This window comes from Ahaetulla prasina, chromosome 1 (genome assembly GCF_028640845.1).
Source record: "Ahaetulla prasina isolate Xishuangbanna chromosome 1, ASM2864084v1, whole genome shotgun sequence".
Taxonomy (NCBI): Eukaryota; Metazoa; Chordata; class Lepidosauria; order Squamata; family Colubridae; genus Ahaetulla; species Ahaetulla prasina.
Window position 1 is genome coordinate 36,655,724 of NC_080539.1, and position 19,294 is coordinate 36,675,017.

At 36.0% G+C, this 19,294-nt stretch overlaps 1 protein-coding gene across 4 annotated transcripts in view; it reads left to right on the forward strand.

The window, feature by feature from the left end:
• The window catches only part of XPO1 (exportin 1), a 61,564-nt gene extending 42,546 nt beyond the window's left edge, over positions 1 to 19,018 (forward strand). For all 4 annotated transcript variants that reach the window (XM_058164849.1, XM_058164847.1, XM_058164848.1 and 1 more), the window contains 14 exons: positions 2,317 to 2,514; positions 3,770 to 3,908; positions 4,275 to 4,456; positions 4,844 to 5,000; positions 5,161 to 5,324; positions 5,591 to 5,725; positions 6,466 to 6,649; positions 7,969 to 8,075; positions 8,846 to 9,040; positions 12,430 to 12,598; positions 13,048 to 13,182; positions 13,277 to 13,436; positions 13,526 to 13,622; positions 17,983 to 19,018. In XM_058164849.1, the coding sequence (XP_058020832.1) occupies positions 2,317 to 2,514; positions 3,770 to 3,908; positions 4,275 to 4,456; positions 4,844 to 5,000; positions 5,161 to 5,324; positions 5,591 to 5,725; positions 6,466 to 6,649; positions 7,969 to 8,075; positions 8,846 to 9,040; positions 12,430 to 12,598; positions 13,048 to 13,182; positions 13,277 to 13,436; positions 13,526 to 13,622; positions 17,983 to 18,129 (2,169 nt within the window). In that variant the 3' untranslated portion in view covers positions 18,130 to 19,018. The remainder of the gene's footprint in view (positions 1 to 2,316; positions 2,515 to 3,769; positions 3,909 to 4,274; positions 4,457 to 4,843; positions 5,001 to 5,160; positions 5,325 to 5,590; positions 5,726 to 6,465; positions 6,650 to 7,968; positions 8,076 to 8,845; positions 9,041 to 12,429; positions 12,599 to 13,047; positions 13,183 to 13,276; positions 13,437 to 13,525; positions 13,623 to 17,982) is intronic.
• Positions 19,019 to 19,294: the final 276 nt, after the last annotated feature.

A 19,294-nucleotide genomic window follows, 5' to 3' on the forward strand; every position in this document is an offset into this window, starting at 1 on the left:
CCATTGTTGTATCATCTGCAAATTTAGTAATAGTATTACTAGCATGAGTGGGAATGCAGTCATGCACATAAAGAGTGTAGAGTAAGGAACTCAACACGCAACCCTCTGGTGTACCAGTGTTAAGAATAAGGGCTGAAGAGATATGATTACCTAATCTGACCCTCTGAGAGCGCCTAGACAAGAAATCCATAATCCAAAGGCAGATTGAATAAGAAAGTCCAAGATCCATAAATTTAGACACAAGTCTGTGTGGAAGTATTCTGTTAAATGCAGAGCTAAAATCTACAAAAAGCACACACACACACACACCACACACACCACACACCACTGTTCCAAATGAGACAGAGCAGTATGAAGAGTGATGGCTATAGCATCCTCTGTAGCTCTATTTCTTCTTTATGCAAACTGGTGTTTATCAATTTATGCGGAAGATCAGAAATGACCAAAATAGGCAGACCAATTTCTCAAAGCACTTCATGATGATAGGAGTGAGTGCCACTGGTCTTTTGAGGTTATTGATGAGGTTATTGATAGGGAACTTCTTTAGCAGCGGAACAATGGTGGAAGCCTTCAAACAAGATGGAATAGTGGACTGATTGAAGATTCTGGTAAAGATTCCAACCAACTGATCAGCATAGTCTTTTAGCACTCGGCCAGAGATACCATCAGCCTTTCTAGGGTCCTCAGCCCTCACCTCCTGTTCCTCCACAATGAGGTGGGGACTATAATGGGCTGGTGGCTGTCTTTTAGCTGTGTCTGATGTCTCCATTTCAAAGCGAGCAAAGAAATGATTCAGGTCCTCTGACAACGAAGCATCCCCCTCAGCAGGGATGACATTGGTCGGTTGATGGTTGGTAATTTGTTGAATCCTTCACCACACTTGCCTCATATTATTACTATAAAAATTCTCCTCAATCTTCCTCTTATAATCAGTTTTGGTCTTCCAAATACCTTTCTTCAAACTAGCTCTGGCAACACTGTATCTTGCCCCATCACTAGAGGCTTTGGTCCTGTCACACAAGAGGCGCTGGACTTTCTTTCTTTGGAGACTGATCACCCTGAAATTATGTTTCCCCGAAAATAAGCCCTAGTGCTTATTTTGGAGCCCCCAAAAATATAAAACCGGGTCTTATTTTCTGGGAAACAGTGTAGATGGCTATTAGATTATGGATGGGAAGAAACTAACTGACAAAAGCAAATTATTTTGGATTCAAGCACTTTATATTCTGGAGATTCACTAGGAAATGCACTTTCCTATATCAATTTCACGCATAATTTGGGAGTCCTCATGCTACCTTTACTCAAGCAATTGAAACCATAGCTTGAAGAATATTTGCATAGATGCATCTGTTGCATAATTGGGATGTCCTTCTCCAAGTCATTCATGACTTAGTCACCTCTCACTTGGACTACTCTACAAGAGCTTAGTCAAAATGCAGTGGCACAAATTTAATGTATTTATATATCACATTTACATCCCACTGCAGTTGTATGCAGAGTCTGGACTCTGGTTACCTGCTAGTTTCTGGTTGCAGTTCGAGATATTGGCTATTATTTGTAAAGCTCTGCATGACTTGGGACCTAGAAACATATGGGACTGCCATTCTCCAATTAAGTGATGTCATACTATAGGACTTCAGAGACGAATATGCTTTGTGGCTGCCTCTGCACCCTATAACAGCATTCTTCACAAAATTTAAATTGATCTTGGAGTAGATTGATTTGTGGACACTCTTCAAATATTGTCTTATTTTTGGCTGATTGTGGAGTTGTTTTCCCAACATGCTTCCATATTTCTTGTATTACTTTTTCCCTTTTAGTTGTTTTAAATTGCATTCATTTAATGTTGTTCATTACCTAGAGGCCCTTCTATGTTTAGGCAACTTATAAGTAACTTGGTTGAATGGATGAGTGAAACTGCCTGCCCTGATTTATGAATTATTTCACCTGAACATGTTCCATGTTCCTTTTTTTTCTGTTGTAGTGATCAGTGTGGATAGACTATTTGCTCCTTTTTTGGATGGATGGATGTTTCTGAAAATGTAAATAGACAGATTAGAGCAAAACCAGCCTTTTCTATTCACTTGCCTCATCTATGGTGATTTGCAATTTCATGCAATAACCTAAATGACAAAATGAAATATATTAAATGCTGGAATTCTATGAGATTTTAATGTACTTGATTTCAGCAATTTTTTAATTTTCTTTTTGCAGAAGGTTGTAGATACAATTTCAGAGCTACAACTTCATTTTAGGGATACTTTGAAATAATCTTTGAGCAATTTCTAAACCTTTTATTAATTAAATTTATATTAGGCTCTCCATTACATGTTGCTGGTATCTGAAGTAGAAGAAACTGAAATCTTCAAGATTTGTCTGGAGTATTGGAATCACCTGGCTGCTGAATTATATAGAGAGAGTCCATTTTCAACCTCAGCTTCTCCATTGCTATCAGGAACTCAGCATTTTGATGTTCCTCCCCGGAGACAACTTTATTTGCCTGTGCTGTCTAAGGTAATTGTAATCTCCAGTTTACTTATTCTTTCTATAAGTATGGAAGAGTTTACTGCAGTACCCTGACTTAGTAGCTGTGAGTTCCTGGAGATACATGTCCAGAAACTAGAAATATGTTATCTTGGACTCTAGATGGTGATTTGCTACTCCACTTGGATGTTGTGTACAATTTGGGGGTGCTTCTGGATTCCTAACTCTTACTTGAAGAGTATATGATGCTGTGCTAATTATATTTTTTCCTGTATTTATACAGCTGTGCTAATTATATTTTTTCCTGTATTGGGAGGACTTGCTCATGGTAATTCAAACTTTAGTCACTTCTCAATTGGATTATTGCAACGTACTCTATATGAGGCTGTCCTTGAAAAGCAGACAAGTTTCAGTTGTTTCAGAATGCAGTAGTGTAGGTAGTTATGGGATTTCATCATTACACATATGTAACACTTCTACTCTGCAAGCTGCACTGTCTCCCTACATAGAGCTTCCAGGTGCAATTCAGGATGCTATTATCGCCTATAAAGTCCTGCATGGCAATGGACTGGTTTATTTGTTAGGTTGCCTTCTCAAGCATTTCTGTCCATCCCACATCTCTATGAGAAAAGACATACTCTTATCTGAAGCAATGTCACCTGTGAAATGCAGGGGGCATGCTTTTTGGTGGCAGCCCTTTTCCTTTGGAATAGTTACACTCCATCCCCCCAATACTACAGTTAGCCACAACCCCATAGCTCTTTAAAAGGCAGCCGAGACTTGGATCTTTCCCTGGGCTTGGGTCAAGATGAATAGAATTTCCTATTGAAAAGATATAATCTGTTTTAGTTCCAAATGTCATGTAATTGTTTTAGTTTGTTTTTATGATATACATTATTTGTCTTTATATTTTTATTTAATGATTCTGTACACTGCCCAGAGTCATGTTTAAGTTTGATAGCTGTATAAATGTTTGAAATCAATTAAGTGTGATAGTTGTGGGTACACAGCCACCCACTGGTAAATGTTAAGGATTCCAGCTGTATGAGTTTTGTGCTACAGCAAATGAAGTTTTGGTTGCTTTCTCTAGGAATATTTTTCTTTATCATTTTAAATGTACCATCAAGTTTGTAATTTGCTTTTCAAGTTTTATATACTGTACTACGATAATCAACAATAAATTCTCAATCATTAGATAGGCTCTGCCTCATCTGGCCTATCAGTTAAATATAATGTGAAAAATCTGATTTACATACTATATTTTTTAAATATATATAATATATAGGTGCGATTATTGATGGTTAGCCGCATGGCAAAACCAGAAGAAGTACTTGTTGTAGAAAATGATCAAGGAGAAGTTGTTCGAGAATTTATGAAAGATACAGACTCTATCAACTTGTACAAGAACATGAGAGAAACACTAGGTAAATTATATTTGCATGATTATTACCTTTAATTCTGCTTTGTTAAGAAAAAAATCCCCAAAACTAAAATGTGAAAATTTATACTATTACAATTGATAGGAAGGGATAAATTGTTTTTCCGTTGACAGCCACAAGCAAAGCCAGAGTATAGGTTGTATCATTTTCATAAGCAAATTTATTTTAGCCATGATTCTGTAGATTGATTTTTTTGTTGCAGGTGCTTATAATTTTTATTAAGGTAATTGGTTATAGTTTGCATTGGTCTCAACTCTGAAAAAAACTAGCAATACAACTTCATTAAATGTTAGTGGAGAATGATTTCTGAACTCCTGGTAATATCAACTTAACTTAAATTATTTCTTCCAGTTTATCTTACCCATCTGGATTATGCAGATACTGAACGAATAATGACAGAGAAGCTTCACAATCAAGTAAATGGTACTGAATGGTCATGGAAAAATCTCAATACCCTGTGTTGGGCTATAGGTTCAATAAGTGGAGCAATGCATGAGGAAGATGAGAAGAGGTTTCTTGTAACAGTAATAAAGGTATAGTAATGTATACAGTCTTTAGTAGCTTCTCAGGGAACTTCATATTTTGCAAAAAGAAAATTAACTTCTTAAGACAATTTTTGCAAATACTATATTGAAATTCTAATAAGGCTTAAATCCTGAAAAGGTGGTGTTTTCATGGAAGTCAAACACCAGTATTACAACTTCACTGGCAAACAACATTTTGAATGCGTTTAAATCCAAATACACCCTCTCCTCATTTAGCCACTTCATTTAGTTCCTTAAATTGGAAGCGAAATAATACTAAGCAAATTATATACTGATAGAGATGTTACTTTATTTTTTATTTTTTTCTGCAATGCTGCTCTAAATTTTTTATCATAAATAAAAATGGAACTTTTTATAAACCATGTGTTTCTGTAGGATCTTCTTGGACTCTGTGAGCAAAAAAGAGGAAAAGATAATAAAGCTATTATTGCATCAAATATAATGTACATAGTAGGACAATATCCAAGATTTTTGAGAGCCCACTGGAAATTTCTGAAGACTGTTGTCAACAAGCTATTTGAATTTATGCATGGTAACGTATCTGGAATTTAATTTGGATTGTGAAATAATAATATTAAAACCAGTAACAGTTACTACTATTATATTAAATATCATAATGGGTATATAAACAATTGGGAAATAGCTTCACAAACATTCTTATATCAGGAACTATTTCTAATTTTTTTCTTTAGAAACTCATGATGGGGTCCAGGACATGGCTTGTGATACTTTTATTAAAATAGCGCAAAAATGTCGAAGGCACTTCGTTCAAGTTCAAGTTGGAGAAGTAATGCCATTCATTGATGAGATCCTGAACAATATTAACACAATTATTTGTGATCTTCAGCCGCAGCAGGTAATACCAAATTATAATATTGCAAAAATATCTAAAATAAGGGAATGTGCAAACACATGGGCATCAATAAGGCAGGTTTTTTTTAATCTAGAATATACTGTTTGGATCTATTCTTTACTGAACAGTAAATTGCAACCACAGAAATCTAAAATTTTAAAACAAAAAAGAAATGTAAGATTTGAAACTTGCAACTTAATGGTTTTAGTGAATTATTGAGTTCCAAACATATTCAGTTACATATTTTAGTATACTTTTTCTTCAATTAGGTGCATACTTTTTATGAAGCAGTTGGATATATGATTGGTGCTCAGACTGACCAGACAGTACAAGAGCATTTGATAGAGAAATATATGTTACTCCCTAATCAAGTATGGGATAGCATAATTCAACAAGCTACAAAAGTAAGAGTTCATAATATGTATACTCTTTGCAGGCATGATTATAATTTCAGAAAATGTTGATTTCTTGTGAAGATTAAGTTGTTTTGCTTTCAAGAAAAGTTTGATGAACAGCAGGTATTTTATGGGAATTGTTTTATTATTGTGTATTGTGCACAATCAAAACATAAAACTATTCCGTGCATTAAATAATTAATATTGGGTGGTTCATCTCTGTCATATTTAAATGGCCAACCGTCTCACAAACAAGTTACTCTGTACATCAAAGCTAAAAACCATATATGCAAACAAGTATTATTATTACTAAAATTTTAAAATTATAAAAAGTATAAAAATAAAAAAATAGTAGGTGAAAAGCAATATTACACAATATTTCTCCAGTCCCCTGGGATTCCCAAGCCAGATGACACAACCAGGTCTTGGAGGATGTCTGGAAATTTAAAAGGGATAAAGCTAGCCTCACTCTGGGGAGAATAATATTCTATAATGCACGGACCACAGCAGAAAACACCTACCTAGGACTAGCTGAGTAAAGCTTCCTAGTCAATGGGACCTGCAGCATGCCCCCTCTGCTGGATCTGTTAAGACAGGCAGGAGTAATTGGGGTAATTTGGTCCCATGCTGCATAGGGCTTTAAAGGTCAAAAACTTTATCTTGAATTGTTGCTAGAAACATCTAACTTTTATATATTATTAGATGAAGGGCTGTTTTGCTTGCTAATTGCACAAATTTCTGTTTAATAGAATGTTGATATTCTTAAAGACTCTGAAACAGTTAAGCAGTTGGGGAGTATCCTGAAAACTAATGTGAGAGCATGTAAAGCTGTTGGCCATCCATTTGTGATTCAGCTTGGAAGAATCTACTTAGATATGCTGAATGTGTATAAGTGCCTAAGTGAAAACATTTCTGCGGCTATTCAAGCAAATGGTAAGAATGACTGCTTTAATGACAGTAATATTTTATTACATCATCTTACTTGGTTATTTATCATGTCAAATGAACTAGACTTTGTAATGTAGAAGAGGAATCTAAAACAAATCAAGGGATGATTGCGTAAGTGGGTTGTATTGTGGGTATAGTCTGCTTAATTTGTGATCGGTGAATAAGCTTTATGTCATGAATATGATTCCACCAGATGAATTGTTGCAGAACCTAAATAGTTTCATACATTGTAAAGATAAATGCTAAATATAAAATCATATTTTGGTAACTTAAGACACATCAATATAATTTCTTCGTTGAAAATAGTACTTTAACCTAACAATAAAATCCTGGCTTAAGTTTGAAGCACCCAAGCTTATTTGAGCATAAAAATGGGGAAACAGTATTTTTCTGTACTTAGCAGCAAACCTGGACCTCATTCCAAAAACCTATGAGTGGACCCAAAATAAAATGAAATTGAATTTAAATTATTTAAATAATCTTCCCCTTCCATCCCCCTGTGACATTAAAAAAATAAGTCTAGCCACATTTTTAGTTCTCCAAGAACCCAGCACAAAGCTTTTCAACTCATATATTTAATCATAGCTAGGATGAATGCATACAAATACTTCTAATGATAGAGATGTTACATGGCATATGAGAGAAGGACGTAATCCAGAATTGTTTCCACAAAGTCAATTAAATCTTAGAATATTTTACACCCAATCAGAATGTACATGTTATAATAATCTGCTATAGATTTTCTGCAACTATAAAAATATAAGCTTATATAATATAATAAGATAAGACTGGCATAATGTAAGATTAAATAAATTTATGGCATGCGTATGTTGAAATTGCACAAAGAATTTGTAATCAGCCCACTGACACATTGTTTTTGGATTGAAGAAGTTTTTATGTTTGTGGTAAAAAATAAAAAAAACTTTTTACAAAATACTTTTTACAAAATATATATACTTTTTACAATATATATATATTGCTTGCTTGTTCGGTAATCATACCTTACAGATCAAGGCCTGGATCACTTATGTTCTGCCAACATAATATATATACTTAGCAGATACCAAGGTATCATGTAGATTTTTGGTATTTTCTGTCTTTATAGAAAGGTTACTTTATATAGGAAGATTTTGTAACCTTTCTGATACGGCATCTGAATACCATTTAATAATTATTATTTTGTTCTGGATTTTGTTTCATATTCCTTAATTTATTGATTTTTGAAAAGCTGGGTAAAACTTTCTAAATCAACTTCCTCCTCCAAGGCTATTCTTGATTTGTAATTGACCTTAAAATTCTTCCAGGTGAAATGGTAACAAAGCAACCTCTGATTAGAAGTATGAGAACAGTAAAAAGGGAAACTTTAAAACTCATTTCTGGTTGGGTGAGCAGATCTAATGATCCTCAGATGGTAAGTGCAACAACCTTAATAACCATAATAATTAAAAAAGAGTATGACATACACAATCTTGACTTAACATTAACCCAAATAGGAGATTTACCTTGACCTTGGGAACCCTTTAAGTGGTAGACACTAGAATTGCAGTAGTAGCAGATACTAAAACCAGATGGGTAGTAGCCGAAACTTTTTTTAAAAAAAATTTCCAAGGGAATTATTTCTGAAAACATGTTTAAGTACAGTTAAAGCCAAACAAATAATTGAGATATGGTAGTATCAGGACCAACTGCTATGGTCTTGGTATGGAAAACAAAAGGCTAGTCTCATCTGCATATCAACTATTAAAATATTTCCATGTTTATTCTGTTGGAACACATAACTCATTCAAAACATTCCAACCGAATGTTCCCAGTTGTGCTGCTTTGTTTGGATCTTAGAACACTTTTTTTCCTTTATTGTTTCACCATCTTTCCCTGCTGAGAACAAATATTACAACTGCCTTTATGATGTTAACTGATGGGGGGGGGATATCTTGATTTTAGACCATTGCATGGGGAAAGGAAAGCTTATTTTCTTTTCTCAATTTTTTTGTTTAAAAAATGAAACCCTCAGAAATAAAGCAAATAGAGGTAAGAAATAGAAATTTGTCTGAAACAGTTAATTACTTAAATCATTTTGGCATTTTTTTCCTCTATATTTTTATATGATTTAACACATTATGCCATTATGTTCAAACTTTAGGAAATATTGGTTTAATCCTCTTCGTTGATTTTTTTTTCTAGGTAGCTGAAAACTTTGTCCCACCTTTGCTGGATGCCGTTCTTATTGATTACCAGAGGAATGTTCCAGCTGCCAGAGAGCCAGAAGTGCTTAGTACAATGGCTATCATAGTAAACAAATTGGGGGGGCACATTACTGCTGAAATACCTCAGATATTTGATGCTGTCTTTGAATGCACGTTGAATATGATTAATAAGGTAATTTAGTGACTTTTAAACATTAAAATATAGGGAGAGAGCTTATAAACACTGGTCTGACTGATTTTCAGTAAAGAACAACGGTTTGTTTTTTTATAGCAGAGCTAGAATTCTGTATTGGTTTCATTGTTTTCCAAATTTATTCCTAGATAGGCTCATTTCCCACAGCTTTTAATAGTACGATGGTGCAACCAACTATAATAGTAATCTCTTTTTTTCTCTATTTCCCCTTCATCCTGTCAACTTCATGTGTAATTTTATTATTTTCTATGTCCTTTGCTTCCTAACTTCATGTGTTTTTTCCACATTAACAGAATATGACACTACATGTTTTACGTTATGACGACTTTCCTTAAAGTATTTTTCTGGCTTTCTCTGTTCATGAATTGGGCACACACAGAGACTTTTTTAAACCCTACTTTCAAGTACAGTAGACTTTTTCTTCATATATTTCTGCACTTATATTCTAACATTAATTAGACTTTCTAAATGTAATGATTCAGTTAATATGTTCTCAATCATTCAGAGATCTCTCAATTTCTGAAACCACTTACAATCACTTTCTATTCTTTGCACTAAGAACTGCTTCTCACAATCTTTGTTTCTTTTAAGTTCCTTCTCAAAATTCTAGGAAACATTTGGATCATCCCCCTCAATTAGAGGTGTATAGTTTGATGCCTCAAGATGACCTGATTAATCCAAACAGCTTTGGTTGTGGCTTTCTACAACAAAAATCTCTTGCTAAATTATAACATTACACATCCCTAAAGAGGAAAATGAACAAATACATAATTGGAGAGTAGTGTTAATTATTGAAAAATGAAATGAAATAAGGTATCATTTTTCAGTTTACAATTCTAAATTTGCCATCAGCCATGAATCTCTGCCCCTGTGTCTTATTGTAATTAAGCCAACTTAAATGAGTGTCATAAATAAATCCATGTAATTCTCTTTGGCAATGGTACAGGTAGTCCTTGACTTAGAACTGGTTGCTTAACAACCATTTGAGATTAATAAAAACTTGATTTCCACTTCTGACCACATGGTTCATTTAATGACCAGGGTGATTGACTCAACAGTTATCTTAAACAGTCGTACAATCGAGTTCAATCTGTAGTGCCCCAAGTTATGACTGTAATGATTTATAACCAAAATTCCTGTTCAGGTTGAGATTATAAATCAAGGGCTACCCATATATTCTGCCATTATCTTTTTATAGGATTTTTAAAAATTCTTCAGTGTAATCTATAGCATAAGAGTACTTTATTGGTCTTCAAGTACAAACCAGACCTGGCCTGATTTAGATTTAGATCTAGAGTCAGTACTTCTATTTACTGCAGGTAATTTTCCCCTTTTTCCTGACCAAACTGTCTGTGCTTGGTTGCTTCTTTGCCCTCTGCCTCCTGGGAATCTAGACTACCTTTTACCACAGGTGTAAAGGGAAAGAGGTGCATTTTCTGCTCAGATTACAATATAATTTACTACAGGTAGTCAACTTTATATCCATAGTTGGATATAAACTGTTTCAACTCCTACCCTCAAAACAACGCTATACAGCACTGCACACCAGAACAACTAGACACAAGAACAGTTTTTTCCCAAAGGCCATCACTCTGCTAAACAAATAATTCCCTCAACACTGTCAGACTATTTACTGAATCTGCACTACTATCAATCTTCTCATCGTTCCCATCACCAATCCCTTTCCACTTATGACTGTAACTTTGTTGCTGGTAATCCTTATGATTTATGTTGATATATTGACCATTTGTGTTGTGAATGTTGTACCTTGATGAACGTATCTTTTCTTTTATGTACACTGAGAGCATATGCACCAAGACAACAAATTCCTTGTGTGTCCAATCATACTTGGCCAATAAAATATTCTATTCTATTCTATTCTGTGATGTGGTTGTTAAGTGAGTTGTGCCCAACTTTTTTACTTTTTTGCTGCAGTTGTTAAACAGATCATTGCAGTTGTTAAATGAATCTAGCTTCTGCTATTTTGCTTGTCAAAAGACTCCTTGGAAGATAGCAAATGGCAATTATGTGACCCCAAAATGCTGAAACACCCAGTTGCAAAGCACTCAAATTTTTACCATGGGGATACTGACACTGTAAGAGCGAGGCCTAGTTGAATGTCACATTTTTTCAGTGCCATTGTATTTGTGAACAGCTGATACATGAATGATCGTAAGTGGAGAACTACCTGTATAAACTGAGTAAGAGTTGCTAGATGATCTAACTGGAATCTAAATTGGTAGGACTCACAGCTTTGCTATTTGAACCAGTAATTAGCTTATCCTTGAAATGTCTAATGCCAATGACAATATTCTTAAAATCTTGACCCAGGTGGATTTTGTAGCTAAGACTTCTCTCCTTATATCTTAAACATTTTTCAAATAAATCATGACCATAAGCTTCACCCTGCCTTCACATTGAAGTTAAAGAGAAAAGATAAATACTGCTATCATTTCCTGCCCTAATTTTTGTTTATAAGAGGAAAAACTAGCATAATTGGAATGCAGAAGAGCAATGAATTATACTTTATACAGGTTTTTACAAACTGCAAAGACCTTTCAGGACTTGGGGATATTTTTGAGAATAGCTACTTCAGCAGCTTTCTAATTCACTTACAAAAGCTATCTGACGCACATCCCGATAGATACTTCAGGAATATTACTATTTGCTAGAGGTTGTGTGCTTCAGAAAGTCAATGTGGTATGACACTTTTTGAATTCTACAAATTATTGATTTTATATTCCTGAATTTTAGAGAACCATTCGTTTAGTGACTGTTTGAAGTTACAACGGCACTAAAAAGGGGATTTATGACAGTTTTTCACACTACCATTGCAGCATCCCCATGGTTATGTGATCAAAATTCGGACACTAGGCAAGTGGCTCAAATTTACGACAGTTGCAATGTCCCATGGTCATGTGATCACCCTTTGGCACCTTTTGACAAGCAAAGTCAATGGGGAAGCCAAATTCACTTAACTGTGTTACTAACTTATCAACTGCTGTGATTCACTTAACAATTATGGTAAACGCGGTTGTAAAAGGGGGCAGAAATCACATAATTGTCTTGCTTAGCAACAAAAAGTTTGGCTCAATTGAGGATTACCTGTGCCAATTTCTTTGCAGGAAAGGCATTTAACTCCATTTTGAAAATTGGTACTTGTTTTTGATGTGTTTTGGAAGTTGAGATGTTTTTCTACCCTGGTCTGGGAATCAGGTCTGGTCTATTTCTCTGAAGAGGCATTTGAAAATCTGACTTGTGTACTTCAGTAGTGTCATAAGATGAAGAAGTTACTTGTCTGACTCAATAAAAATTTACAAGTAAGGAAGTTTCTGGAATTGCATGTAAAAGTTTCTCTTTTCCCTTAGGACTTTGAAGAATACCCTGAACACAGAACAAACTTTTTTTTATTACTACAAGCAGTAAACTCACATTGCTTTCCAGCGTTCCTGGCCATTCCACCTGCACAGTTCAAGCTAGTATTGGATTCTATCATTTGGGCTTTCAAACATACAATGAGAAATGTTGCAGATACAGGTGAATATGCTTTATCCTAATCTGAATGATCGTGATTTAGAAGCATGTAGATATGCAACTTTTTTACATCTGTTATCTGTTCAAATATTGTCAAAATGTAATTATCAACAAACATTAACATTTTATTTTATTTTTTTAAATAGTTTTTATTAAACATTTTTCACCTTTAAAAACAGAAAAAAATAAAAAACACAACAAACATAACACAATATATCGCATTTTTACAGCCTTCAGTGTCGGCATCTGTATTCTGCTTTTGTAATTCACTCTTCTACTTTACCTTTCTATCCTTTATAACAACTATAACAGCCATTTTAACCACACTAGTTACATATATTTACCTTTAAATAATCTATAATTTAACTTTGACAGTATTTGATGACTTTAATTATTATCTAGTCAATAACATTAACATTTTAGAATGACTTTGCTGTGTGCTTTTTTCCCAGGCCTTCAGATCCTTTATACACTTTTACAAAATGTTGCACAAGAAGAAGCTGCTGCCCAGAGCTTTTATCAAACTTATTTCTGTGACATTCTTCAGCACATTTTTTCTGTTGTAACAGACACATCTCATACTGCTGGTAAGAATTGAATTCTGAGGTGGGAAAAATTCCGCTACAAGTAGAACCCTGCATCAGTTAAAAATATTAACTCTAATTTGTATATTCTAACCAGGTTTGACGATGCATGCATCAATTCTTGCATACATGTTCAACTTGGTAGAAGAAGGAAAAATAAGTACTCCTTTAAACCCTGGAAATCCAGTAAACAACCAAATGTTTATTCAGGAGTATGTTGCTAATCTTCTTAAATCTGCATTTCCTCATCTACAAGAGTAAGTGCTCGATTTCCTAACACAAGTTAAAATTTATATGCACGCAGCCGTCATGTAAACTAATTCCTTTGACTTTTCTTTTGTGTTAGTGCACAGGTTAAACTGTTTGTAACAGGACTCTTCAGTTTAAATCAGGATATTCCTGCTTTCAAGGAACACCTTCGGGACTTCCTAGTACAAATAAAGGTATGTTTGATTATATTAATGTGTATTGGATTGCATTTGTATAGCAAGGGGGGAGCATAATTGCCTGCTCAGATAGTAGACTTAATGTTGTGACTCCAGCCCCCAAACCTGGCCCCATGCCCCGAAGTGATTTGGAGCCAGGCCTGCTGCCAGAAAGTGACTTGGACAGTGAGGGGGAAGGGCTGTCAGGACTTACCTCGGGAGCACCGGCTTCCCTGGCTCAGCTCCAGGAGCCAGAAGCAGGCCAGGTGGAAGAAATAATGAGGCCTAGGAAGTGCTGAGTCATGGAGCCACACCCCACAGGATATAAAAGGCAGCGAGAGCTGGTGTGTCTCTTTGTAACAGGCAAATCCACTGATTGACTAGAGCTGAAGTTTGTGACTCACCAGAAAATAACGAGGGCTTTTGGCAGATGCTGGCTCTTTTGCCGCCAGAGCTGATAGTGCCAGCTAATTAAGCCATCATTCGGACGGAGGCAGAGGAGGACAGAACACTTAAATTTTTGAAGCACTGAACTTCTTCATAAATTTTGCAAATATTGTATTAGTAAATGTTGTTGTTAGTTGTGTCTCTGTGGTCATATAGCTGGCATGACTCAACGCCAAAGGCGCACAGAATGCTGTTACCTTCCCACCAAAGGTGGTCCCTATTTTTTCTACTTGCATTTTTACGTGCTTTCGAAACTGCTAGGTTGGCAGAAGCTGGGACAAGTAACGGGAGCTCACCCCGTTACACGGCAGCACTAGGGATTCAAACCGCCGAGCTGCCAACCTTTCGATCAACAAGCTCAACATCCTAGCCCCTGAGCCACCGTGTCCCAATTAATAAAATCAGCTAAAATGCACTTTTTTCATCTTACAAAAATTAATTTGAAGCATCAAAAGCTTCTTCTGCATCTTACAAAATTATTTGTTTTAATATGAAAATATGTTACAGTATTAACGTTACCATCCTTTCAAAACAACAACAACATGCAGGATAAAATATTAATGGTAATATATAATTGTGTTAGTATAGCAGCAAAATCTTAGTGCAGAGTTCCCCAACCTTTTTGGCTTTGTTGACTAGCCCAGGGGGGTGGGGGTGTATGGGATGGTTCCGTGTGTGGCGGGCAAGCACAAAGCTCCCATTTCGTGCAAATGGGTATGTTGCACACTCACCTGCTTCAGCGGCCTGGTTCTGAAAGCCTAAAGGACCAGGAGTTGGAGACACCTGTCTTAGTGTCTGTTTCTAGGCTATTGGATAATTAATACAACTTACAAACTCCTGTACTGTTTCCGTAATAAGCCCCAAAATATTATGAGGATAGATCTCTTTCAAAATATTATTATATATATAAAATGATATGGGAGATAGGTTTTTCCTATTGTTTTACACTATTTAACAGTTCCCACCTAGCCAGGGTGTTCTCAGTTTTCATTGTTTTGGTCATTTCTCCCACAAATTTGGGGTGCATCCAAAATTATTTTAGGAGCAGCAAGCATATCCTAATACAGGTAGTCCTCGACTTACAACCATTTGTTTAATGGCCAGAATTACAATGGAACTGAAAAAAAATGGTTTTTCACATGACCATTGCAGCATCCCCATGGTCACATGATCAAAATTCAGACATTTGTCAACTGGCATATATTTATGACAGTTGCAGTGTCCCAAAGTCATGATCATTCACTTAATGATATTACTAACTTAACAACTGCAGCGATTCACTTAACAACTGTGACTGGAAAGGTCATAAAATGGGACAAAACTAACTTAAAACCATCTTGCTTAGCAACAGCTGGGTGATTCTCTTGGGCTGTTACTTGTGTTTCTATTTTAAATGTTTTGTCTTCTAATCCATACATTTTTTAAGCATTTTCAAGCAAGATTGGTTCGCATCTGTCATTCCTTCATTAACATCTTTTAAACATAGTCTATCCATAAAAGTAGGCATCACTATTAATATTGATATTGTGGTACCAGTTTATGGCCCCATTCTTTGAAAATCTCCTTTAATGTTTCAAATGTTATAGCATTTTATTACATTTATAGTCATTTTGTAAATCCAATATTAATTAAAAACAAGAACAGGTTTGCATTTTGGGGAGGGGAGTAGTTTCTAGTTACTCTACTACCCAATAAAGTTTCTTATCTCTGTTACAGTTTATAGTAGACTAAATAATTTTGGTTCTCACAAAAAGCTGTTTGTTTTATATAGTTAGTTCCAAAAACTTACAGTAAATGTTTTCAATGTTGCAAATTTGTCTGGACATTTAATTTGTTTACAGGTAACCCTTGATTAACAACCACTCATTCAGCAACCATTTGACGTTACAATGATGCTAAATGAGTGGTGCTTATGACTGGCCTTCAAAGTTCAAGCCATCGCAGCAGTTCCACAATCACATGATCATAATCTGATCGCTTAGCAACCATCTCACATTTAAAACTGCTGCAGGTCCCACAATCAGGTGATTGAGATTTGCAACCTTCCCTGACAGCTTTCCCAGCGGTGAAATGCACTTACTTTCACTACTGGTTCAGGAGTGTGAGCACATGCGCTCGTTACACTCGCGCATGCCTCTTCTGCTGATGCTCAGAGGATCAGAAACGGGACATAATGATGTCCCAGCAGGTGGGTGGAGCCTCCCACCACCAGCACTACCGGTTCACGCGAGCCGAATAGATCCGGACAGATTTCACCACTGAGCTTTCCACAAAAACAATGGGAAAGGCAGCAGCAAAGGCCACAGGTAGCTTAGGAAAGTCTCCCCCACCAACTTCCTGCCAGCTACCCACTGGTTTTGGTTGTTGGAAGCCAGCAGGAAATTGCGAGGAGGTGCTCTGTTAATGACCCACAATCTTCACTAGATAACAATGGGGACTGCAGTGGTTGCAGTTGCTAATGTTGTGACCCAGGCCCAAGTAGGTAGTAATAAACTTAGTCCGTGGAAAAACAAACTATTCAAACAGCTGTGGATTACTTCATTCCCAGCCTCGTTCAACTCAAAGTAAAACAAATGCCTCCCAACACTAATTCCTCAGTTATCTCACAAACCTTAGTCCAGTTAGGCAAACTGCCAAAGGCCCTTCCTGGCAAACATCCAGAAGCCACAAAAACAAAGATGTATATGAAGCAGAAGACGCAGCTACAACGTTGTTTTCCAGCAAAGCTCAAATGTCAGTGCTGGTCTGTTTTAAGCCTTACAGGAAGGGCCAGTCATCTCTTGGCCCTACTCCCGAGTTGTCCTCTCTGCTTGAGCTGCTCTTGCCTTCTGGCAGCTCTTCTCATGTGTGCATTAGGAACAGGCTCCTCCTGTTCCTCTGCCTCATTACTATCAGTCTCTGGAGGCTCTGGAGCCGGCACCTCACTTCCCGATGGCCCTGGCCTCACCTCAGCCTCATCGCTCTCTGACTCTGTTGCCAGCTCTGGAGGCTGCTGACGGACCACAACAGCTAAGTGATGCAGTCATGTGACATCACTTTACAACCATGTATTTAGTAACAGAAGTTCTGCTCCCAATTACATTTGTAACTCAAGGCCTAACCTATATAACTGTTCAATTAAATATCTTACTTAGCTTTTTAATAAATAAATACTAAATATATAAACAAGACTACTTCCAATTCTGATATGCTGTGATTCTATGATAAAAAGGATCAATTCAATCAGCTTTTGTAAATTTGGAATTAAAGGAAAGACAGAATTTTAACAAAATTTTATGTTGCCGATTTGCTTCGGGGTGCAATTCAAGGTGCTGTGTCACCTTTAAAGCCCTTCATGACTTGGGACCAGTTTATCTGAGGGACCGTCTCTTGCCGGTCACATCTACCAGACTCATCAGAGCGGGGAGGCAGGGAATGTTGCAGGTCCCAAAGAAGAAGGGCCTTCTCCGTGGTGGCTCCCTCTCTCAAATATCATTTTCCCAGAGATTAGAATAGATTCTAGAAGGTGCTGAAGACCTGGTTCTGCCAGCGGGCCTGGGGAACTCAGAGCGGGATGGAGCCCATTAAATAGCTTATGTGATCTGCTGTTGCCGGGGTGGGAGGTGGGGGTGGTTTTGTTATATTGTACTATATTAAATTATTTGATTCTTTTTGTTAGTTTTTATTGTTTTAAATGTGGTTTTAGATTCTGTAAGCCGCCTTGAGTCACCATGGGCAAATAGGCAGCAATATAAATTCAATAAATAAAGAGGACCCAATTTTAAAAAGACTTGCTTTAAAGATATAATCTAAAATAATAATGTGTTTAAATAAAAATTACTTCAGCATGATTTGAAGAGAAATAGCTATGTTTAGTGCCTTTTAAATTATTTTTAGAAATTATTTGCTGTATGACTGGGTTTATAATTCCTAAATTATTTTATTTCCATAGGAATTTGCAGGTGAAGACACATCTGACTTATTCCTGGAAGAAAGAGAGACAGCTCTTCGACAGGCTCAGGAGGAAAAACACAAACTTCAGATGTCTGTCCCTGGCATCCTTAATCCACATGAAATTCCTGAGGAAATGTGTGATTAAAAAATAACCAGTTTTTCTGTTTTCTTTCTGTACAGCTGCTTTGTTGTAGAAGAAAACAGGACTTGGATATTTGTTGACCAAAATGATGCCAATTTGTAAATTTAAGATGTCACCTAGTGGCCCTTTTTTCTTATGTGTTTTTGTATAAGAAATTTTCTGTGAAATATCCTTCCATTGTTTAAGCTTTTTGTTTTGGTCATCTTTATTTAGATTTGCATGAAGTTGAAAATTAAGGCATTTTAAAAATAAAACACTTCATGCCCATTTTGTGGCTAAGAGTAAAAAAAGGCAAAACATATAACTTGTAAAGTCTATTGCAAAATTAAACATTTTTCCAGTTAAAACATTTTTTTTTCTTTTAATTAAGGATCATTTTCTAGTCTGTTCTGCAGTCTAGAAAAAGGGTAATAAAGAAATCCATCAAATTAATTGTTAGTAATAGGAAGATGAATGCTGCATCATCTGACATGAGCAGCTTTGGGGGCTAAGTGATAAGGCTAGGCTACTGATATTTGCAAGTCATATGGCAAATTTGCAGCAAGATCATGTGCATATCATCCCATTGTAAAGCAACTTGGAAAAATATGGGAACACAGTACAGTTAGTTATTTTTACACAGTTCTTTTGTTTTTGTGTGTGTGCTGTCGCTTTGTCGACAACAGCTTTTTGTTTTCCTCAATGAGGAGTGTTGCTCATTTGTGAGCCTTCATTAACTCGAAGTGAAATGGTTAAAATATTTATCCTGTTAGAATAGGCTGCATCTTTTTAACAAGCTCATTAAAGAAGAACTCTGGCTTTTGAGATAACTTCTACTAATTTACATTGTTTACCATGCTGTAGTGCTTTAAGAACACTACTTAAAAAGCAAAATAAACTTGGTTTACATTTATTTTCCTTTTGTGGCTGTATTCTTTCATTGAAATGCTCTAATCATTGTAAAGTTTAGAGTAGGAGAAAATTTCAATGTTGATCTGGAAGAATTGTAGAAACTATCATCTTGACTGATGAGATCCATAGCATGGAATAGAACAACTGCACAGAACAAGTGGCCCCAGCCAACTGGATATGGGGATAACTTAGTGCCGCGGGACAACAAAGCAGGAAAGGGTAACATTCTGCACCAGTAAGAGTTTTTAAAATTGTAATGGAGTTTAATTAATTATGG